The sequence below is a fragment of the Cloeon dipterum genome, chromosome X (genome assembly GCF_949628265.1).
Source record: "Cloeon dipterum chromosome X, ieCloDipt1.1, whole genome shotgun sequence".
Lineage (NCBI taxonomy): Eukaryota > Metazoa > Arthropoda > Insecta > Ephemeroptera > Baetidae > Cloeon > Cloeon dipterum.
The window spans coordinates 19,709,626-19,733,984 of record NC_088790.1 but is presented as its reverse complement, the minus strand read 5'-3'; the positions used below and the strand labels follow the sequence as shown (position 1 = coordinate 19,733,984).

Genomic DNA, 24,359 nt, shown 5'->3' with positions numbered 1-24,359 from the left:
TACAATTTTCCTCACTGTGGAATGGAAGTAGATTTAAATTAATACTCATCAGGTTTTTTTTTCAGAACTAAAGAGTATCATTTGCCACCATGATTTATAGTTTATATATTAGTAATGTAGATATTAAAAAAAAATATATATGTTTATAGGTACATCAGACTAGAATATAAGTCTTAAAATGTTCACATGTGAAGCAAATCATTCAATAAAATTATTTTTAAACGTTGAATCTTTCTGCTGTCACGTGGTTTGAGATTATTTTTATTGTTTTTTTTTTGTAGGGAATACTGGTCCTGTGAATCCTTTCATTCCCGTCATGTCCCTGATGCGCGCGTTCATTTATTCAATTACGCTCTCCACTTCCGGCTCAACTGTCGCGCTAAATAATAATCTAAAAGCAACCTAACGCACTCTCGCTCTGTGGCAGTCGTCTTTTTAATCCTGCTCTGCTCTCTCCCGAGTGTGCTGCTGGTCCATTGTGAGAATTTTAGAGAAAGATGCTGGCCGCATTATAGCTGGAGCAATTTGAATGTAAATGTACTTCCAAAGGGGGAACCTGCCATGAAAAACAGAAGAGGAAACGGAGTTACCCCTTTACGTCCATACAATCTTGCCAACGGAAAATGCTAGTTATAGCAGTTTAAACACAAAGTCTGCGAATTCTTTAGACTTTGCAGATTTAGAGGAAGGAAAGGAAGGGTCTAGAATTAAAACTGATTAAAGTTAGTTAGTAGCTTTTGAATTAAAAAAAATCACCTTTAAAAAGAAATTAACTAAACGCAAGTGGCTGGTATTCGTTTAAGATTTTTTAGAAAATAAATTTAATCAATTAGCAAAATACGTTTACTATTGTGGACACCAAAAGGGAAAAAATTAGTAGTGTGGCTCATGGGCCACGGGAGGTGCTAAGTAAGCTGAGATTGAAGAAATTTTTCCTTTTTAATTATCAATAAGCCTTTTCATAAGTTGGATCGATTTATATTTTTTTCTGGAAAAGGCTAAAAGATAAAACGTTTTCCCCTAAAATGCCATTATTTTCAATTAGCGCTTGTGCGAACTTTGTACCTGCTGTGCGTTTAAAATTAGGTTGGGCCTTGAAGAGCAAACTCGTGTTTTGTCAACAAACGGGGAGAGAAAGCACTGAGGCGCCTCTCTGTGAAATTAACGTAAAAGGTGCGCATAGACAAAACACAATTCTCAGGCCCAACCACGCTTTGAGTGGGAAACGAACATTTTAATTATTCAGGAATACTCTTGAGTTTTGGAGAGAAAGAAAAAATAACTCTTCATCTCGGCTTTTGAAAGGAAACTTATATTTTATTTTACTATCTAGACTAATGGATGTTGACAGAACCGCACTTAGCAGTCAACTATTAATTAATACCAAATCATCCTGGTGGCGGTGAAATTACGTATTGCTTAGCATCCATTCGAATTTCCATTGTCAAATCAAATTGATTTGCAGTTTTGTAATTTATTGTTGAGCAATGCGCGATTTTAAAGCCACCAATACGAAATTTAGCGAGCAACAGAAAATCATTTGACCGTTGGTGTGTTTTAAATGTACGTAGGTAAAATTGAAAAAATTAATATAATAAATATACACACAGTCATACAATTAACTGGCTGATGTTTCAAAGACCGTGCAGTGATTTGAATGAACGTTCTTTGTATCATAAACTCACGAAACATTCGCCGCAATGAGACCTGAGCGAATAAATTGTATATTCCAGTGCAGTTATGTGCATCGGGAAAGCGGAAAATTGCGGATAAAAAGCGACACGAACTTTCCCGCTGCGTTTCAGCACTACCCGTAGCGCCCTAGAGAGGGAGAAGGTGAGGCGGTCGGCTGGCAGGCTGGTCGCCTGAGGAAATAAAAGCGCCTGGCTGGCGAGGCTAGCTGCTGCTCGGCGAGCACGTAGTTACGCCGGCGGCCGCCACGGGCGCGTGGCCGGCGAGGCGGTGGCGCTGGCGTCGTGAGTTTGGCTGCTGCTACGGCTTGTATCAAGCTTTTGGTGTTGCGTACGTCAGGACGACGATCGTAGAGAAGAGGACCGTCGGTGCGAGCCCGTGCTTTCGAGACCGTCCGACAGTGGACAGTTGGGACATCAGAAGCAGTCGAGCGGCGGCGCCGTGTGTGTTTCCTGCCGCGCAGTGTTGCGTTCGCGAGTGCGGTGTTACCCGGCCCCGGGCCCTTTTGCCCAGCAAACACGCAGGTTCTGCCCAGCCCGGTTCGCAGCGACAGGGTTGCACACCCCAGTTCAGTGAGTTTCCCACCCACCCAGTGGCGTCCCAGCCCCCCATTCGGACAAGGACCGTCCGTCAACATCTGCCCGACCTGAGCAGCGAGCATCGGCCAGCTCAAAAACATGAACACAGGTGAGTACCTGGCCCTCGACAGGCGCCACACCTGACATGACAACACGCGATTCTTGCTTATCCTGAAACGCGCCGTTTTTCCACGTTCGTTCATATTCAAAAGCCGCCTTCTTTAGCCTTTGATTTCTTATACGGGTTTGGATGACTAAGCTTATTAACAGAAAATTTACTTCTTTAATTTTATTATATATTGAGATATAAGGGATATAAGTGCGAATTTTTGGGGCTCCTGATTGTAGAGCACGTGTGAGTATCGAGGCTGGAAATAATTGACGCCACCTCTTTCAAGGGGAAGCAGCATTAATGAACGTGCTTTTCAACCCTTTCATTTGTCCGAGGGTTGACATAAAGGGCTGCGAGCTAACTTTTTTAATTAAAATTTTAATCAAACGTCACGAGATTTTATTCCTTTAATTGGAATCGTACTGACACGGTATAGCAGCATTTATCACTAATTCCATGAACGTGCAAACTATATCTAAAATAAGAAAATAATAATAATTATTACTGACTGAAAAAATTTACAAAATTACCAAATACAGAGAATTCAATGAAAATTAAATTTTAATTTGGTTTTCTTGAAACAATTATTATTTGATTTTGTATTTTTTGTTTGAAACAAATCTAACACAGCAATGATTTCATGCTCATTTTTTTCGTTTTTGCTGTTTTCTCGGATTGCACAGATCATAGCTCTGTTTACAGAATTGATTTGAAAAATGAGTGAAAGAATTTTGTTCCAATGGGAGCCCTAAACGAGTTGTGTTTTTCTTGCCGGTCAGACATGCAAGATGGCTACTGTAAGGGTTTTCCAGCTGATACAGCCAGCGTGCTTTTTATACGAATTCCATTTAAGCAATACCTTAATTTATAAGCGAAGGTAGGGTGGAGATACAAAAAGATGATCGTCATTTCAGTTTGCTAAGATTTTCATTCAATCTCCTGGAAGGGACCACATATTCATTGCTAAATCATTATTACGGCAGGAAATTTTTATCGTAAATTTTTCCAACTAGTATGACGCCACAGACATTTTTTAATTGGCCCAGTATACCTCTATTTCCTCTGCAACTCCATGGCATACCTGAATTCAAAAGGAAATTCACGAAGAAATCAGTTATTGCAATTTTTGTAAACATTGCCAATTTCCTTGAGGTTTTCCCTTCCTGGAAATAAGGTTGAAATAATGTGTGTTTTCAGGATGTTATTTGGATATCCGAAAAACTTTACCTGGTGGTAACACAAATTAAAAAGGTGCATTTCCCCAGCTCCATTAAGAAAAAAAGAACTAAATAATGCTGGTGGTAACCTTATCATTCGTGTATGATTTGCAATGCATATTTATTGCTTTGTAAAATCCATATTCGGTATTAAGTATCGTCGAGAGCGGAGCAAAACAGTTATAAAACGCAGCAATTAATATGTCATTAATTGGCGTCGAACTGCAAATGCAAACCCGAGCCGCGGCGGTCACACGAATCGTTGCCCGGCCCCGATCCAGGTTAATCGATCGCGGCTCGGCACCTGAGTCCAGGTGCTGCACCTGCAGTGCCGCCGAGATTCCATCCTGACTCACTGCCCTGCTGCTGCTGCTGCTTCTGCCTCGCAGCCGCCGCCGTGTGTGTTATTATTACGGATCGAGATTTTTTGTCGTAAAACCCTTTTCTTTCTCCTCTCTCTCACGCACACAATCGGAGAGAGAGGGTCCGAGGAAGAGGCTCACCAGGTTCAGGTCGAGCCGGCAACCTTGCAACTCTTCCCCGCTCGCAGACACACGCGGCCCTCTCTCTCGTATTTTCAGCTAGCAACTCGCGCACTGTCTGTCTGTCTGTGACAATGTCGGAGAGGAATTATTATTATATTTCTTCCCGCTTGACGCAAGGATGGCTGCGTGGCCTATCTAGTGGCGAAAGGGTGGAGTGGATTCAAAGCAGTGAACTTTTTTAAGAAAATTATATTGGCTACAAGAAGCAGAAACTGGCTGGAAATAAAAAAGAGAAAAATAATCGGCGCTAACTTATAAAAACCTCAAGAAAAAATATATTAGAAACACTCATTTTCTATCCTACTTGATATCGTGAACAATTTGGGCGACGTAAGAGCTAGATCACAAATTCCAGGATTTAAGGTCCAAAATAACATTATTACACTAAAACTCCTATTGTTTGTTTAGAAAAGGAGCAATAAACCATCAATTTCTTGTTGAAGGTCTTTAGCATGCTCGCCTTCATGATTTGTAATAATTGTAATTTAGAAATAAAATGTAGTAGCCAAATTTTTCTTATATCAAAATTAGCTGAATCATTTAAAACAATATAATTTTTGAAATTTCTCCGAATTATGGAAAATGATGCTCTAAAGGCTGAAAAAATCAAGATAAAGTATTATGGCTCTTCTTGTAAACCAAATTTGTCCAGTTTTATGTTTGTGGCAATTTTCAGTTAAGAATGTACCTTACAAATATAGAAACTTATCCCAAATCCGTGCCAAAAAAGAAGAGAAGAAGGCGCGGAAGCGAAATTCCTCTTATTTTTCTTTCAGCAAGACGATTGAGCTTAAGGTCAACCGTTGGGTTTGATAAATCGTGTTTTTACGGCTTCTATACTACAGCTGGAACAATAAGTAATTCGCGAGCAATGTCAATGCTGTGGTGACGCTTCGTGAATTCATTTTTGCTGCTGAATTCGGTAGCTGTTTGGGGCCGACGGAATCGGGACGAGCGTGAGAGAATCCGGGGGAATTATCCAGAGCGCCGGGCGAGCAGTTAAAAATTATCTTCCGCCAGCGTTTCATGTGCATTTCAAGTGACTTTTCCTGTTCAGGTTCGCTCTTCTGAAAACTTGAATTTTATTTTTGGATCGCGTGATAAAAAGAAAGTGTACTCGAAAGCCATAAAAGGGAGGAAAATCGAAGTATTAACTAAAAACAGATCTTGTTTCGTAATAATAAAGCTTTCCTGCTTGAGTAACAGATTTCCTATTAAATGTGATGCCGGCTCATAAATTAAAACGTTTAAAAAATCAATTGATGAAGCCTGACTGACACAGTGAAATAACATTTTGCAAACAGAATATCTCATCTGGTCGCCGTCATAGTAAATAATATTGTGCTTTTACGATCGCAGGTGCAACCGCCCAAAGTCTCAAATGGGAGTTGAAATTTATTCATCGAGGCACACATGCTAAGTAGACCATTATTTGGCCGCCTCAGTTTTTGACCCGAGAGCGCGATTGGGACGCGAAAGGCCAGCAGGCTGGCGATAGCCCACAAAGAAGGAGCAACGGGACAATCATGCAACGCGCTCCTGCCTTCACGCCACACGCCCAAGAAATTTGTCGCCGAAAACGCAGCAAAATTGCTTCCTGAATCTAATCTCCGAACTAAAATGCTGGGATTTAGAATTTTAACTCCTGATAAAATTGAACTTAATCACACAGAGATGATTCAATAGGTTTAAGCATAGTTTGGATTTGGAAACAAAATATCTGTTAGAATTTTTATGTCACCACTGATAACAAAATTCTAGAAAGTAAAATAAATTGGTGACGAGAGTTTTGTTGAAACTGGCACCAAACTTCTTTTCTTTTACTGCAGTTGCGCGCAACTAGTTGTCGCGAAAGTGAAGAAGGATCGGAGCCGATGCGATCTTTTAGTGTTAGAAACAATAGTTTGTGCCGGCGTTTCTCCTTGATGCTCCTATCTACTGTAAGCTGTAAGAGGCCAGACCTGCTCTTGGCCAAATATTGAAATTTCAGCACCGGGAGTTATCAGAGCAGCACAAAAAGGAAACAAAAGTGAGAAAACCGCGACTTAATGGTGGGAAATGAGAGCAGAACCGGGAAGTGCAATAAAGGTCGACCACAGCGCATTTTGGTACCTTCTGACTGTCTGTGTTCTGCGGTACTGTTTCTGCCTGGAAAAGGAACTGTAATTTCTTTTGAAATAGTGATTAATTTTAAGTTGTGAAAACTGCTGCTATAAAGTTGGGTATTCATTTAACTCTTTTTTATCAGTTTGTGGGTATACCATTATTATCTAAAATGATTTTTGTTTCAAACCATTTTAGTGGGTTGATGAACCTCTAATCCGAACGCCGCCCTGTTACTCACGAACAGAGCGAGTTGCAAGCTTTCAACTTTTCACGTGCGCGGCCAGATGCTGAACTATGATTGCTCTGCCATAAATTGTGCAAATAGAGTTATTTATTCGGAGCGCGTATAACGAACGACGTATGCTAATTGCGGGGTGTAGGTGGATCAGAGCGTTCGAAAGAGTAGCTTAGAAAGCGACGCCCAGTTTTCGGTCGCTCAGCGGATATTGGAAGCGAATTTAAGCCACGGATAGATTTGCAAATCCCTAAAGAATGCAAATGCGGATGTTCGCGTTGAAAGCAGTATGTTAATTTGATACTAAAATATCCTTTTTTTTATTTTTTTCATGATTTGGAAGTATCAATCTAGACCCTGCTAAAAAACGTTCTACATCATTCATATTTAACAATTTTCATCAGGTTTCATAATTCAATGAGGAAAGATTGTGTCGACCAATATATCAAAATGTTGAATATAATCACCTTTTTGGTCGGGAAACTTGGTTCTTGTGACCGTATTAGGGTCATGAAATACTAGTCGTGTGCCGGCGTTCAGAAGAAACATAGACAGCGAGGCGAGAGTGAGAGATGAGAAACAAACGCGCCGCCTCGGATGGACGATCAATACCGCATCTCTCGTATCCAAACCGTCTGGCCGGCCTGCTTCCTAATTCTTGCTGCCAGTCCCTCCCAGCTCTCCCCTTTCGCTTCATTTTTACCACATGATTTGCTTCATCATACTCTTTGTTGGAAAAAAGAAAAGAAATTTTGTGATCGTTATTTTTATGTGACATTTATATTTTGTTAGCCAATAATAACTCAGTTAAAATCTCTTGCTCGCGCTTTCTTGCGTTCTTTTTTCTTAGGCTAGGAAAATTTGGTGATCCATTTATTGTTGTTAATGAGATAAATAAAACCTTACAATTGAAAACATTCATTCAAACAACATAAATAAACGCTAAAATTAACAAGTAATAACTGCATAGACGCGTGAAATTAAATATTTGAGTCGATTTTTAAAGGTTAAAATTTAAATCTTCTCTCCACTGCGAGATTGTGAGCACTCTCTTTAGCCAGTTAGAGATAAGTTATTTGCCATTACTACAATTGAATTTTCAATAAATTTCTCGTTGGCAAGTGGAAATTGAGAGGATAATAAAGTTTGCCGAAATGAAAACGTATTTGAGCCGGAAAGTTGTTCGAGTGCTACGCAAACAAGCAGATTGCGCCTAACTTTGCAAGAGGAAAATAGTTTAAAAATCCCCTCACGACGCTTGATAAGTACTGCAATTTTCCGTGTCATCGTGAAGTGCCTCCGAATTTTCGAATTCCAACAAGGAGAATCAGAGGAACGTGAACGTTTGTGTTCGTTGGCTGGCCGGCCATTTGTTGCTGGAGCAGACGGTGGCCTCTAATTTTAGCCTCAGCAGAATAAACCGTTAATTTCCTTGTTCCTCGCTCGCGCAATCAGAGCACCAGAGGCTCCCTGCCATTTGCATCATTGTGTAGGCTACGAAATTAAACAATTCCGCCGCCCATGCGAACCTATATGAATTAGCAAACTAAAATCACCACTTCCACCACCTCTAAAAACAGATGTAAATGTCAAGGGTTAAATGGTGATTCATTTAAATTTGTGTGAAATACAATATCTTATTATTGCTTCATTAATTAACAATCCTCAACCGGTAGAGCTTATGCTGAAGCCATTAAAATACTCTTAGAACCCTACTAGAATTATGCATATTTGCTTCATGATTAGGTGAAAAGCGCGAAAAGAAAAAAAAGAGCAGCACTCATAACAAATTCCGTTTATGTTTTGTAAAAGTATTTTAATTAAAAATTTATCTCAGGCCCGTATATTTTTTCTAACTTAATTTTCCAAATGAGCAAAAGCGTGTATTCCTGAAAGGATAAAGGCCAACAAATGTGGCTTCTGTTTTGCTGCCGTGGCGTCGTCGGAGCAGAAGCAGCGACGGCGGCAGATTTGCTCGGATTGCAGGTGCGTCGCCCTGAGGGAGCAAAAGCCAGCCGTGTTGCCAGTTATATCTATATAAATGCCATGTATTCGCATACATTACGAGCACGTTGCGTAAAGAGAATAAAAAGGCCTGGAAAAGGCGAGTGCGTGCTGGCGGAAAATCAGAAAAATTGCACCTGAGGAAAGACAGGGCTGAAGACATTCTCGGACGAGCACCGAAAGAAAAGCGCTTTTGTGAATATGGAAGCAGCGAATCAGCTAAAGTACACTCCTCTTGTCGGCGGGAAAAAAGACGCGGATCGAGGAAAGGAAAATGTTTGTTTGCTGAGATTCGCCCGCGAAAAACTTCCTTTGTTCTGCCGGGGTGCTGTTTTTCCCGGCAAAATCAATAGCGTGACGGATTCGGTTGCCAAACAATGTCTCGAAATTAGCACCAGCCGCTGATTGGAAGGTCGCTCCTGTTAGATCAAAGGGCGCTCTTGCTCTGTTATTCTCGCCGTGGAGCAGTTGACCACAAGAGAGATTAAGAGCGACATCGATATCCCCGGTGCACAAATACGCCCCATTCATGGCTCCCGTTACTTGTCTTTGACATTGCACCGATTAAACAAAGAAGCATGGGCGAGAATTTTTCTATCTCTTGCCTAGGATGCAATCAGCCTTTCGAAACTCATAACTCATTTAACTAAAAAGTTGATTATGTACGCTCTGGTAAACAAAAAGAATTCTCGATCAGAGACTATGGTCAATTTGGTTTTATCTTTATTAAGCATTTATATAAGGTTTGAAATAAGTAAAAAAGATAAGTTAAAATGGCCGAAGAGACAAGTCAGCTATTCGATTTTAAATGTGTTGTGGTGCAAGTAGATTCTAGACGCCTGATTTTTAAACCTTATTCGCCTAGAATTATATTTGCAATGATTTGCAAATAAAAAATAGTAATTTCCGGAATATAAATTATTGGAGTTAAAGTTAAGCGATTTCCTAACCGTACTCTGTCAGTTAGAGATACCCCGATAACTAGGTGCGGTAGAACTCATAACAATATGTCCATTTAGAGATGATTTTAAAAAATTATTCAATTAATCCACATTATCAACGTTAAAACTTTTTTGCACCTTTTTCATTATTTTAATTAAATTGATATATTTCACATCTCTTCAAGCTTTGTTGCTTTGTTCAACCCCCGTCTGAAGCGACAACAATTTGAATAACCTTTCATTGTCAGAAGATTTAAATAGCTCGAAACACCTGGAAGACATGCATAATTACTTAAGAATAAGGGGCGTTGTCGTTCCAATTCCGACACCTGGAACAATCGCGCATCATCACAAACGTCGCAGCGCAGCGCGTACCTATGCATCATTAAAATTTATACGTCTCTTTTTCGTGGGCTGGCACGTTTGTCCGCGGGAATACACACACGCACGCAGGACGTCTCTCTGTGGTACGGAGTGTGCATGCGAGAGGCAAGTTGTGTGTGTGGAAGAGGCCGGCTTGTCAGTCAGGTTCAAGGCGAGCCACCCTGTTGCCAGATCGCGCGGCCAATTGCAACAATCGACACCTCTGCCCGTGCTCGCGGCAAGCAGTGCGTCGACCTTTGGCAAACGTAATCAGCCGAATCACAACAACACGATGCTCGCTCGCCAATCTGGAGGTGCAACTTCTCAGTCTGGAGTCTGGCGGCCCTTCATAATTTTTCTGCAAACTAGAACGAGAGGGAAATCCTGTTCCAAATATAGTATTGTTTTCTTCTCAGTATGTTTACAAATAAATAAATAAATAATACTCTTTCCATAACATAAATTTAATTTATTTAAGGGCATTCCAACAATGCTGGATTAAGTAGTATTTTTGTTTCACATTTCTTGAATCTATCTGAATTAAGTTTTTCTTAACGTTTTTTAATAAAATCGGTTTAAATTAGTAAAAATAATAAAGATCAATGTTTTTGTTAGTAATGAGGATATTTGCGATATGCTGGTTGGTGATCTCAGTGTTCAAATGAAATAATGCGAAGTTATCGCTTTTGTATCCGTTTCACTCACTCTACTGGAAAAGGGCTCCAGACTTGGTGATGTAGAATAATCAAATCGGAGAGAGGTTTAGAAAAGTGACGGTTGGGATATTGTGAAATCAGACCTTTTTATAACCATTGTAAAAAAAACACCCGTTCTGTTCATCAAAATTTCGGAACAATCAATGCTCTTACTTTCTGTTAATAACTAATAAAACTTATTTCATAATTTCCCTAGCAAATTCGATAAATCAGGATTCTCCTAAACTTTGTTTAAACTAAAAATTTTCCGCTTCCAAGTTTCTGAGTTAATCCAATTTGCAATTTTGTCTGTTGTGGTGAATTACGAGTGTCGTGGACGGGAGGCTGGAAGGAGGCCAGCACAATGCAAACACACTGGCGCCGCCCCCAAACGCGGCCCTTTTCCGATGATCATCTAGCTTCTGAGAGGAAAGAGCTGTATAATGGGTGCCATAAAATCACCCTATAATGTCTCCAAGACGAAGCGAGTGTGCGACCCCGTTCGCTCTCGGCCACTAATTCCCGAAAACTGCCCGCAATTTTACTGCTCTGTTTATTTTCTCGTCTCCTAACAATGCAATCTCAGATTTGAACGGTTCCTTGCGAACCTGACCCTCCAAAGAGACTAAGCAAAAGCTATGGAAGCTTGTGCCCCTCCCCCCTCTTGAAGCCTAAAACACTCAGATTTTAAGTTTAAAGTGCACTTTGAGTTTTTAGAGCTCAGTTGAACAAACTAGACTGAAAAAATATCGGGCCTCTTTGCTAATTTCACCTCAGCTCCACTTCATAATAACTTCTGGCATGAATGAAAATATTAAAATCAAATATTTATATGCGAAAGTTATCGAAAATTAATTAATACTTGCGCGTTAATATTATATCAATGAAACATCTGTGAAACATGCAATTTCTATATTCACGTTTGATTGGTTTAAACGCAGGCAGAACAAAATCGAATCCGCCGCAAATTGGCCGCCACTGTATCTTTCACCGCTCGAGTGTGTCTGGCCATTTGGCCGATTGTGAATGTTGTGCCGCGGTTGGCCGGGCCAGGATTTTTCATCCACCGGTCTGCGACAAGCACCCTCTCGAACAACAAAGGGGGTGCATCGTGTCTGGTCTGCCCGCCGAGCAACCCCGAGGGGTGCACCCCGTGCTTGCAAACAGCTGGCTTGAATAAAAGGCGGCGGGCGATTCACCCCCGCCGCCTCGGCACCCACTTGCTCGTCTTTTCGCCATCGACGAGCGCGGTGGCGGCGGCTGCACGGCCATTTGTGTCGTATTTGTAAACAATGGAGAGGTAATTTCCATCCCCGTTTACACCCGATTCGGCGGCAGCAAAGGGAAATCGAATTATGCAATGCTGGCGGAATGACGTAATTCAAACAGATGGAAGCGTTTTTTATGAGTGTGTTTGTCACTGTGGAGCAGAGGTCGCTTTCATGATGTCCATTTACATGTGAATGAATTTGTGCTTATTAAGCGAGTTAAGCGTAAATGGACGGGGAAATTGAATTTCCTCGACGCAATTTGCGTATAAAAATTTGCCGGCTTGAAGCGAATAATTTAAACCATAACTCAGCACCTGCAGTGAAAATTCATTCGTCAGACATCAATGAATACCCATTTTTTTCGGAGGGAGAATATCCAATTCAAACTATCCAATTCCCACTGAAACAATGGCTCTATAATTTTTGAGACTTTCCATCTGACTTGGCACGACGAGACTATACGTAATTTTATTTTCCGCGCTGCATCTCTCTCCCGCGCCGTACACATATTTGATGGCGGCGGCAGGAGGCGTCGTCTCTAGAAATTTGGTGCAAAACAAAGCGGAGGGGGTGTGTGGGAACGGAAGTTGGAACAAGTGCAACTTCCGCACCACCGCAGAAAGCCCGCAGAGTACATATTTTAGAATGCAGCAGCGCTCATTGTGTTGAACGCGGGTCTGCCCTATTTGCAACCCGCTACGTGCCATACATATTAGCCTTTTTTGTCACTGCTAAATGATCGAATGCACTCGGATGCTATGCATTTAACAGCGTTGCAGTTCCGTTCACCAGAGCAGGTCGCAGGTTGCTCTTTATCCAAGCGTTGAAAAAATAGGAAAGATCTAAAATATTAAATAGTGGGAACAGACTGGTTTAGTATTTGTTTTTACCTCTAAAAATGAATTAACCATGCAGTCCTTCAACTATTATCATAAAATATAACCGATTAAATGGAAATTAACAAATTTAATACCATTATTAATCATTCCCTAAGTTTTTTTCTCTTTCTGCTCCCCGACAGCAAAGCTCTATGGCTAATTTTTATTTTAAATAGAGTCGTAATCGTTTAATCTTTTTTACTCTAATTGCAATATTTATCGTTCAGGCTTTGAACTTTGAACACCTGGAGGTCTCGATAACATTAGTCATTTATCATCCCGAACTTGAGGCACACAGTCAAAAGTAGTAAAAATGTTGTAAAAGTGGCGCGCATGATAAAATTTTCCGCCATAATTTGCGCTGCCGTCCTCTGCAGTGGTGTCTGCGAGAGAGCACAAATTGGACAGCATTTTTCCCGTGGAATTTCGTACATTGCGTGCTGCTGCCCTTTTTAATACACTCCTTTTTGTCCCCGGCTCCACCACCAACTTTCGCCTCCAGACTGCCGTCGGCGCACCACGCGCGCAAAATTTTGATGGAATATCGCACCGGGGAAAAGAACTTTTTGTCTGCGCGTGGGACGTGGGAGGAGGAGTGCCCTTTCCAGAGGAAAAGTTTGATTACGGCATAGTCAACATTCTCCGAAAATTAATTTTGCTTCTCTCGAAACTACAATTTTCGGAAGGATGCGGGTGTAGAAGTGCTCTTGATTTTAAATAGTCCCTGAAGAAACTTTTGGCATTGATTTGATAAAATTATTGCGTGCCGAACAAGAGCGATAGGTTGAAAATCAACTTGGAATTCAATCGACTGAAAAGGTTAGCCTTTGCATCAACCTTATTAGAAAATGGAAAATTGTCGTTTTTGCTTAAAAAACAAATTTGGAAACTTCTGTTTGTATGTTTCTAAGGACGAACAGATAAGATTAAAAAAATATGAAACGGAGAGTAGAACTAAATAAAAAGATATTCCATTTTTGCAAATGTTTACAACTTGGTAAACAAACGGAAAAAGAAGAAATTTTTAAATCCACTTGCGTTTATTTAAATTAAACCTTACTTTCTATGAAACTTTTGATACTTGCTCAAGTATATTTGGCCCCAATTTTCCTCAGCAGCTCATTTTGACGAATCCCCATGAGAATAAGTGGACGGAGCTGACTGGACAAACAATCAAATTCGCCTCGTTTTGACTTGACACGTGTCCGTCCGTCGGTGCTTAACCCCTTAATTAAGACGTCAGAGTCTGGACAAAGGCCCGCTTTGCTAATCTCGTGCGTCGACGAGGGTGGAATTAACTCTCGTCCAAACAAAGGGCTCGGCGCTCGCTAATGCGGCCAATAAAAATCGGGCCAAAGTTTCACGCGCGCGCGCCAGGGGATAATTATCGCCGAGCACATAATAAATCCCTCATCGAAATTCTGCGAGTCACTCGTGCGCGCAGCTCGGATTTTTCTTGCCCAGTTTTTTTCGGCCGATATTTTCGCCGCCGCCGCCGGTTGATCGCGAATGCAGAGCACGCTCACGCGCGCGCGAAAATGGGTCGGCCGGAGAAAGAGAAGGAAGGAATGGAGCGAGCGACAAACAACGTCTCATTTTCGCGCAAGGATATCGTGAATTTGCTCAAGGAGGTGCCCAGGGGTTGCAAATTTCCTTACTCGTTCCAAAGCCATACATTTATTTCACTTCAGTGTGGTAACTAAACTCTTTTTTTATTTACCCACGAATTGAACGGGGGTAATTTGAATATAGTTTTGCTTCAATATCTAGACATTTTCTTAAACAAATTCTGCCCATTTCTGATGCAAATAATTTATTATAATTTTTTATAATTATGTAGATATCCAGACTTCTTTCTCAGCTGAGCAATTTTGAAAATTTTCCTCATTTAAAAACAGTAAATTTCACTAAAAAGCATTTATTTATGTAAACAGTTCTGAGTAAACTTATTTAATACGATCTAAAGCTTCGTGCAAATTAGTTAGTCTGCGAAACTTATCACGTCCACCAGATTTGGCAAAGCCAGCAGTCTTCACAGGCAAAGGATTTGATTGGGACTAGTTGTGTGTGAATAGTTGAGGAGGTTATAGGCTTGGTGCGAGTTGATTGGCAATCGAGAGTACACTTGAAATTGATCAGCCGTTTGGGCATCGTGCGGTTGGTCTCCCTCTTTGCCGCTTTGATCTGGGCCGCGCGGCGAACGAACGCAAACTTGAAGGGCGTATATGCAACCGTGCGAAGAGGTGTGCCAAAAATGCTGCCTATCACTACACTCTCAGCATCTGTTGAAGCAGCTCAAAATTTTGTTTTCATCGTTCTTGCTATCAAAGTTGTCATTGTTTTGGGAAATCCCGTAAGATATTAAAAAAATTGGAGCCTTTTCACAATCGACTGAATAAACAGCAGGTGTTGTTTCTAACAAATGTCTTCCCCTGTTCATTCCCCGACTACCCTTAGCCATAGGGTAAATTCACGAAACTACGCGCATCCGCGCATGGCATCTTCGGGAGGGAGGCGCCAGATTAGCAAAACTTCTATCGTTCATATATAGCGCATAAAACGTATAAAAGAACTCTCCGCGCACGTCGTCGCCATCCTCCTTTCGGAAGCGGGGCCACCGTCATTAAAGACAAAAATTTGGTTGGAAATCAGAGGGCAATTACCTCAAAATTCAGATGGCGCCATCTGCTGCTGCCGTTGGTTTCCCTGAAAAGGCAAATTAATAGCGTAACGCGGAAAGGCGAAAATCAACCTTACGTATCGATCCCAGACAAATGAGTAGAGTCCATGCTGGCCGACGTTTATGGTTTGTTGCTCTCGAGCCGTTTTGCTCGGCGCACATTGAAGAGAAAAGTTTTATAGTTGCTTCTGTGGTGGTCGAGAAAACGGGGTGCGAGCAGCAGCAGCAAGGGCCAGTCGTGTTTGAGGTGGGCCCACTGACTGAGTCATGCCGCACGAACGAGAGGGGTTACTTCTGCTGGGTGTTGAGTGAAAGCAAAAGTTGCCGTCTCGTAGCTTGTTGCAACGTGTCCTGGCCTCCAGCACCCCGCCTGTTAGGTTGCAAAACTTGGTACAAAACATGTCACCAAAAAAGAAAATTTTAATTTATATAAATGAGTTTCTCATGATTTTTATCCATTATGTTCATTTAGGCATGATTTCCTAAATTCTGGTGGAGAGCAAAAGAAGAAAATCTGACAGTTAGGAGAGTAATACATAAAATTTTGAACAAGAAGTCCTGATGATACACGTTGGTATTTTTTTTACAACTCTTTAGAAAGAACTACTAATAAAATAAATAATTCAATTATAATATGCAATTTTTCACAAAATAATCAACTCACTCTCGGGTGATTAGTAATAATTTTAAATATTGAGAACTATTTTTACTCGCTTCTAGAAAGTTACAAAATGCCCTTCTCAATAGAATGAATTTTAAACAAATAAATATAAACGGAAAAATTGCGATTACAGTAAATTCAACCTATACCAAAATTGGAAATGCGACTCTCTTGCCAAAAAATAATTCCCGTATCGCGATCAATCAGTCTGAAAGCAGTTGGCTTGGGATTAAAGGAGAGCAGGAGCATGATTCGGAATTCCGGTCCCGTCGAGTCGAGTCGCAGGCTGGCCCGAGGGCGCGCGTCGACGTCGACCGTCCGCCGCTCGACTTGTCCACGCTGCTTCTGGCTGCTGGAGGTCCCGTTCGTTTCGAGGCGTGTCTCATTGATTGCGTGCCTTTACTCTTGGGCTCACTCGCCGGCTCCGTGTGTGTGTGCATGCCGACCGCCGCCACCGGTATCGATCCCCTCCTCCCTCCCTCCAGCCCTGCGTTCAGCTGGCGAAACAACCCCCTCGCGAAAGGCCGGCCGGCGTACGTACGGAACCAACGGCCCACGAAAACGGCCGAAAATGTTGGCTTAGGTCGTCAGTTAAATGCTTGTGGATGTTTCCGGTTGAGCGTTTTAGAGTTTGATCTGATTCAGATTTAAAAATACCAAACGGGTGCGTGCTGGTGCTTATCCATTGATTTATGGAAAACGCACGGTTAAATTATTGAATCTAGTTTTTTTTTAACACATTCGGTAATTCTCAAGAAATATTAAAGATTATAATACTAGGCTGTTTTTCTAGGATCTAAAAGATTATATTTAAAACGAGTTAACAGTTAGCTGAAAACTTTGGAAGACCTATGTTAAACACTAAGTTTGACGTAATTCCTGAATTTATGGGAAAATTTGGGCAGAAATTTATTTAATTTAATTCAACAAAATCACTAATGAATCCTAAATTTTAATAATTTGGCACCGGAGTTTGTTTAGCTATATTTGGTGGTCCAAAGCTAGCCGATTTAAATGAAAAATATAGAAGATTCACTTAAAAAAATACTTTTTGAAAACTAGAGAAATTTCAATTTATGAAGGATATAAAATTGTAAATTAAAAGTATGTGTTGCAATACTACAAAAATCTATTTGATGATTCTATGCAAAATGTCTGCATTATTTAGTTAAGAATTAGTTTTCCTCAACCAGAACTGCAAGCTCAGTCTTAATACGCGTATGTATATTTTAACAAACTGGAAGTGACTGTTCACTCGTGATGCAAGCAACATTCCAGAGTGCGCACTAACATGCTCAGTCAGCAGCATCTGCACCCCATCGCGCGATAATTTATGTGCACACAATATATATTTGATGTAATAAGCTGCTTGCCACTTACTGGAGCACACGGCTATTGAAATGAAAATGGATCTTTTGAGCTTGCCCCGAGGTCAAACTTCTTGATTGAAATCACTTGACCCGGCCGGCACGCACAGCAAATGACATGTGAATAGACGTATAGCTAGCTCACCGAAACTCATCTTTTTTGTTTGCAGGCGCTCCTCGCATTTGCGATGCCAGTGTCGATTGTTGCTAACGGGCCTGCCAGCGACTCGGTGAATGGTGATTGGATCTCTGACAAGGTAAATCCAGTTCTATTTTCTATAACCACTCGCAATGTCTGTGTATCTCGCTTTTCCGTAGTGCCATCAATTTGTAAATAATTTGCAACCGCACATCATGTTACAATTTGTCACCTCGACACCTGTGTTACGACCTAGTACCACGTCAATAATCCATCAAAACTGCTCATATTCACAGCTGCAGAATTCATGTCATTGGCTAAGTTAAAATTTCTTGCTCGCAGAAAAACCTTTCTTCTCTAGCTGAGAGTCATTAAAACATCAACATGACTCATCAACTATATGTATACAACGAGAAATGCTGAATGCAATTTCAGTTCAACAATCATTCGTTGTTATTGCTCTCATTCCAGTTTTAAAATCATTTTAAAATGCGATGCTTTTTCTCAGAGCTTCATAAGTTGGAAAGGCATGAAACATGATTATATTAGCTATATTACAATCATCCAAATTCATAACCACGCAGTATTAGCCACAGCTTCACTCATTGCCCGATTGCCGAGTAAATTCCGAAAAAAGGAAACGAGTGACAAATTCTTATAGAACCCCGCCCTCCCTTTGACGTAACCTTTTAGTAGAATTTAAATTTGAAGATATTTTTTAAATAGCGGTCTGCCCCGGATGCGCGCTTTTGTGGTTTGGAAGAAAAAACCGCAACCAAAAGCCCTCAACCGCAAACCGAAACCGCAGCGCCAATTGTGCTCGGGAATTGTAAAACCCAAACCGTGGTTTGGTTTGGTTTGGTTTTAACCGCTTCTCCGTAAACCGCATTGGCCTCTAATTTAAAGAGCAATAATCGAAACTCCTTTAGATTAAAAGTAATACGCGAAACCAGAGATAAAAAATCTCATCCTCAAATCGTATCATTTGAAAAAGCTTTACACAAAACACTGCCGTCCTGTAGCCGCATTCAGCGACAAATTAACATGCCGTTTAACCCTCAAATGGTACGTGATGCGAAAATGTGGCTATGCAATGCTGCTCGACGTCGCGAAAACGATCCGCGAGGTAGAAGAATCGCTGACTGCTGCATCCGCAGATGCAGCTCGGGCTGGCAGGGCGCTCTTGGGCGTGGCTGGTGCACCAGTCGATCGGCAGCACCCTGCCCTGCCTGCCTGCATTTGCATACAAAACGGCAAACTTCACTTTCTGACTGGCTGCCTTGCTGGCTTGACTTACTTACTGCCACTAGCCTTTGTTGCCACTTGCCCTTTGTGCTTTATTGCTCAAGAAGAGGTTTAATTGCTATTAATTTCTTTGTGCTTATCAGCAAAAATCCTCTCACAAACTAGGGCTTCAATTGACTGTTTATATATGTATTAGTCATGAAGTATAAAGCTATTCTAGTTCTTTATGAAATAAACTTGATTGCTCCAAACCAGCCATTAGACATTTCTTTGAAGCTATACTGAAATAATAATTTACGCGAAAAGAACCTCGATCTTCAGCCACGTTCCCCACCTTCTCTAAAAGAGCTAATAATATAGCATCTATTTATGTTCAACAAAAATTGCAGACTGCATTACAAAATTTGAAGTAGTAAAAGCGTCAAAAAATTTTAACATTTTCAATTATTTTTAAATCTGATATTATTTCATTGCTCTCAAAACATGAAAAATAATTTTTCATGATGAATTTTGAGAAATGTAATCCACTGGAAAATTTAAATTTTCTCTATAAACATCATTCTCTCCCCTTCAGTTTTTGCTCGTGTCAAAAGCAGTTTTGATGGTTCCACGAACAATAAAACAATGTAACGCGGTCCACACAGACATTCATCTCTGCTAAAAAAATTGTGACTCACGCACTCGTTTTATACGTGCGAATGTTTGTCTCACTGTTGTGCAGGTGCATGTGAATGGAAGTTTTAATGGAATTGGAGACGATAGATTGTCCACGTCATCCGCAGAAACAGCAGCACAAATAATCACAAACATGTCCAGTAGCCAACTAGTCGACTCTTGTCTGTAAGTGTTTTGCAAAGTTGTTTATCTCCTTTCTGTACAGAATTTTGTCGCTTTTTCCAGCACTAATGTTTTTAATCGCTTGCAAGAGGTATATTATGTAGCTGGGGTTTGCAGATCTCAATTTTCTACGTACGAACTTTTAAGATTTTAAATTTGGTTATTTTATGTGGTGTAGGCCAAGTAAATTTCTTGTCCAAATATTATGCAACTTACAAATTCATGTTTTTTTCCAAAAATAAGACTAATTTTTCAGATAGAAAATTTGTTTTTCATTAATACACGAAATTGTGAGTTAACAGTAGCAAAAAAATTTCTTTTTTCCCAAAACTCCTGGTGAACCAAAGAAACAACACAAAAAATGGTTCTAAGGGCCTCTGCTTTTTGAGATGAAACTCGAGAGGGACTTGATCAAAGAGCTACATAGGCCTTTCACCCCCTTTTTGACGCCATTCCCTCTTTGGTAACAATACGCGCGCCCTGCAGCAGAAATACACGCCTTTTTTGGCAGGATCCTTATTTTTGTTTTTGGCGCCGCGCAAATCGATATGAGTTCGTTCAGAACAAGGCTCATTTGGCCTCCGCGGCTGCTGCAGTTTCGATTTGCAATTATTTCCCCAGCATAATTAATCACTCGGATCCAATTAAAGCGCCTGCGTCGCTGAAAGGGTGATTGATGCGCTCGTTATAGTTAAAATGCGCTGGCAAAATAATTTTGGTGTTGAATTGAATTAAAACTTGAGAAGACTTATTTTTCGTACTAAAAATCCATTTCTGCCTGGATTTTACGACAGTAATGGGTAAATAGATTTTTAGATTTGGGAATTTTAAGTGATGCTCATTTAGGTCTGAAACTCTATGTCAAATTTTGCGGAAATCTTGAATCAACTAAAAAAATCAAATTAAACCGTTTTGAGCAGTTATAAATAAACTTATCGTGTAGAGATCTTTGTTAAAATGTATTCTGCTCACGACCCCAGTCCTGGAGAACCATTTACATAGAGAAAATTATGCACTTTTATGCGTAACACGGATGCTTTTCAATATTCCCGGCAGTGTGCCTGATAGCTCTTTCCTCCGGTCAGCAGACAAAAGGCAGCTGTATAAACCAGAATCAAATCTTTTCCTTCTCTCTCACGCGCTTAATAAACACAAAAACGTGGCTTTGGTGGCAGGCTGGTGAACCGGCGAGTCGAAGAGCGACAGGAGCACAGCAGCGTCACTCGCACCGAAATCACACAAAGGTAAAAACTAATGCAAGGTAAAGCTCACGCCAGTTAAACTCTTGTGTTTGAAGGGAGATCCTGGCGAAAAATAAGATGCATTTGTGCTTGACATTCAATTTAAATTGAACGGAAACAATTCACTGTCTGACAGCTAGTTCTTGTTTTTTTAGGTGCTGCGAACACTTGTTTTTTCTCAAATTGGCTTCTTCAAAAATTGCAATCCATACAAACATAAATGCGTCCTAAATTGACGGACAATGTCAATACTAAAACAAACTTTTTCCTTAGGAAAAAACAATTTCAAATTTTCTGCCGCATTAAACGAATAAGTTCATGCGGAGAAACTAAAAATTTCAATTTAGTAAGTGGCGTGTTTTGCCATGCTTCGTGCAGTACTCTCTGTTTTTTATTTTAAATCTCAGACTCGAAACACGTTGTATGTCAGGTTTGGACAGGTGCACCAATCAAACACAAGGATTTGTGCGTGCATCCCCCTTGCTCCCGCCCTGCTATTGCTCGCATCCCGCCTCGCTCAGCAAATTTTAAGCAGCATGCATATTCATAGGTGGCCGCAAGCATGCAGCGCTACCTCTCGCTCTGTTTCTGTGTATTTGTTTTGAACGTACACGCTGGGTCGTGCTAAATTGCATGCGGGCGTTTTGTGATTATTCTATACTCGCGCATGAATAACATTATTGAAAGCTCGTGAGGTGGAAGGAAGTTCCTGATGATCATTGAGCTGCTCTGGCAGTATGGGAAAAATTATGAGCATCAAGTTAATAGTATAAATATTAAATTAACTTTAATCATTAAAATTCTTGGCTTCGGAGAATTTTTACAAAAATTGGAATTTCATGCTTTGAAGGGCTGATCAAAACTTAATGCTAAGTTTCTCCAAGCAACTGGATAATCAGAATTTAAGATTATTCTGTTCTTATTACTTGATTTAAAATTTAATTGGGCATCCTCTTTTGTCAGCATCTTCCACTTTCGCCAAAACGAGCTTTTGCAATTCACAGCTATTTATCTTTCTCCATTATAACGCAGCACCGTTTCTTCTTTTGCAGGAGAGTTTTGCAAGAAAAAGGGTCGGATATGCCTCAGTATGCGTAAGTATGCATCCATCCTCGGGTCAGGGCTAGTTAGTCAGTCACTTGCGTTCAGTTTGAGTTGGCTCTCTTGCTTCCTCGCTCTCATCTTTTATTAATCAAGCCAGGCCTGCGCCTGCAGCGAGCGGCGTGTGTTAATAATAATGACGTTATTATCAAGTCGCGTTCTATTTCCACGTGCTCCGGCCATTATTTTCTCTCTCCTGGGTTGAGCCATGCCATTGCACACACACTCCGAGAGTAGAGTACGTGTGTGCATACGCAAATAAGCAATTTTTACGGTGTTTGCGTCGCGCGGCTCGACTTTCAACACGTGTTCTCTTCGGCCACGGCGTGAAAGAAACACGTCCGAGTTCTGTGCATGACGACGACTCGATGATTCGCTCAATAAACTCGTCTGGAGGTTGCGTGGCGTCTATTGTGAAGTAAATTGCGGTTTTGTTAATTGAAGCTGAAGAGAAGCCAAGTGGAATAATATTAAATTTGGACGTTTCGGTGATGGGCAGCTTAGCCATTTGAATCGAGGCTGCTGCGAAGCGTGCGATTTCGTCCTTACAGACGTATTATTCGCGGCCCCAATATCTAATTGTCAAAATTAAAAAAGCCGTCGCCTTTTCCACGTTTTAGCTATTATTAGAAACCGCAAGTCCTAACAAGTGTGGAATCGTGAAAAATTTACTTCTTGGTCGCCGTAGGTTTAAAGTAAAAATCTTTTCCTTTCTGCATTTTCAAATAAATATGAAGAGTGTCTCTGAACCCCAAGCCACACACTTTTGGAGATGGCCAGGTTGAAAGATAAATAAAAACACGTTATGAGAGTTCAATTTCGTCCCCTATGTGAAAAGCACTCTTTTCAAACGCGAATCCTCCTCCGTGCTGCTGCCTTGAACTCTGAACGAAATATCGATAAAGCAAAAGGGAAAAGTGTCAGATTATCCCTGAATGTGCGCTTTCCGCCGGGCGCAATTCGACTGCTCTGCGCGCAAACAAGGGTTTATGACTTCATCTGCTGTGTGCCATTTTATTATTCGCCCCGACTCACCGCGAATGAACCGACCGGGTCCGTCGACGAAGGATAAAAAGCAGTGACTATCACGCCGAAATCTCGAAAGTGAAATTTTATACGGCCATCCTGCGAGGCTGTTGCGCCTTATTGCCGCCGTCATGGACTCATTTTTTAATCCTGTCCGCCGTAAAGTGCAACAGAGCTCGGCCTTCTGCTGCCGGCGGCAAGATCGCTAGCTCAAATCGACATTATAAGATTCAAGTAGTCAGTTTGCAAGATTTTCACCACTCCTTTTAACCATCCCTTTGCAAAAATTGAAGGAAGTAGAGCCCACCATTACATATTACAATAATTCTAGATTTTGGAAGAGACAAAAAATGGGCACTCTTCCTTAAATTAATTTTTTCGGTGTGAATAATTACAAAGGGGAACTAAATAATTATAATAACCTGGCGTTATGGGATTACCTTGATTAATATGGCGGCTGAGGTAAAGCCTTGCTACGCATGGGCTAGTCCTTGTGATTGCCCGAAATGAGGATAGCATTATGGTACGTAATGTTTTGATGACACTAACGCTCATTAACAGTTTTTTGGATTCTTCTGATGTTCTGAACGGCCAATTCCAGTTTGCTCTTTTTACATCTCGCTGAAGTTGCAGCTTTAAATTCATGTATTTAAATCAATTGAAAATTTGGAAATTAAAAAAAAATTATTCCCTACATGTTTTCATCCCTGGATGGTTTTCAACCCTGCAAAGTTTTGGTGACTTTCTTACATCATTTTCTGAAGCCTCAAATAGTTGAAATTCATCAGCTTACCCGTGCGTGACAGTTTTACAAACGAATGCATTTTCTCCTTCATATAAATATGTTAACATACTTTCCCTGCATAGAGGTTTCCCCTTCCCGTGTACATATTATCCTCCTGATAATGATAATTCAGTTAACTCGGAATCAACCCAACCGATTGATTCGATTTGCCACCACAGATGGCACACGCACGATAATGCTAATTCGTCCGATAATAATTATTGCCATCCAGAGCAGCGGGCGGAGTGATTCACTAGTGCTAAACGAAGCGAACCCCACCTTTGTCACTCTCACTCGCTGCTGATAAGGAGTCGCGAAAGAAAGACCATTCAGTTGAGAATAATGCGAGCAGCACGCGCGCGTCACTTTGCCGCGAAGCACGTGTGTCTTCCGCTGTCTGACTGAGAGTGTTCCCTCCGACCCGCAATCATGGCGTTCTGGGACAAAGACCCGGACTTTTGTTTCATCAGGGCGTCGGCGGCAGTGTGAGTAAATTGCGGGTTTTCGGGGCGATGCGAGGCAGGAAGGAGTTGTTTGTTTTGGCGCGAGTTGCCCGATTATCTTATCTTCGCTACTTTGACTTTGGCGGCTGATGCTTCATGCATTTTTACTGACAAAATTATTGGTTTGTCGCCAGTGAG

General features: G+C 41.1%; 1 protein-coding gene across 19 annotated transcripts in view; it reads left to right on the top strand.

Moving 5' to 3' along the window:
• Positions 1-1,985: 1,985 nt before the first annotated feature.
• p120ctn (adherens junction protein p120) overlaps positions 1,986-24,359 on the top strand; it is a 34,488-nt gene continuing 12,114 nt past the window's right edge. For 7 of the 19 annotated variants that reach the window (XM_065494751.1, XM_065494741.1, XM_065494749.1 and 4 more), the window contains exons 1-5: positions 1,986-2,379; positions 17,516-17,602; positions 19,451-19,569; positions 20,742-20,810; positions 21,860-21,901. In XM_065494751.1, coding sequence (XP_065350823.1) covers positions 17,534-17,602; positions 19,451-19,569; positions 20,742-20,810; positions 21,860-21,901 — 299 coding nt within the window. In that variant the 5' untranslated portion in view covers positions 1,986-2,379; positions 17,516-17,533. Of the gene's footprint in view, positions 2,380-17,442; positions 17,466-17,515; positions 17,603-19,450; positions 19,570-20,741; positions 20,811-21,859; positions 21,902-23,971; positions 24,204-24,359 lie in introns of those variants that run through there. The other 12 variants (XM_065494745.1, XM_065494740.1, XM_065494742.1 and 9 more) reach the window with 11 other exon arrangements.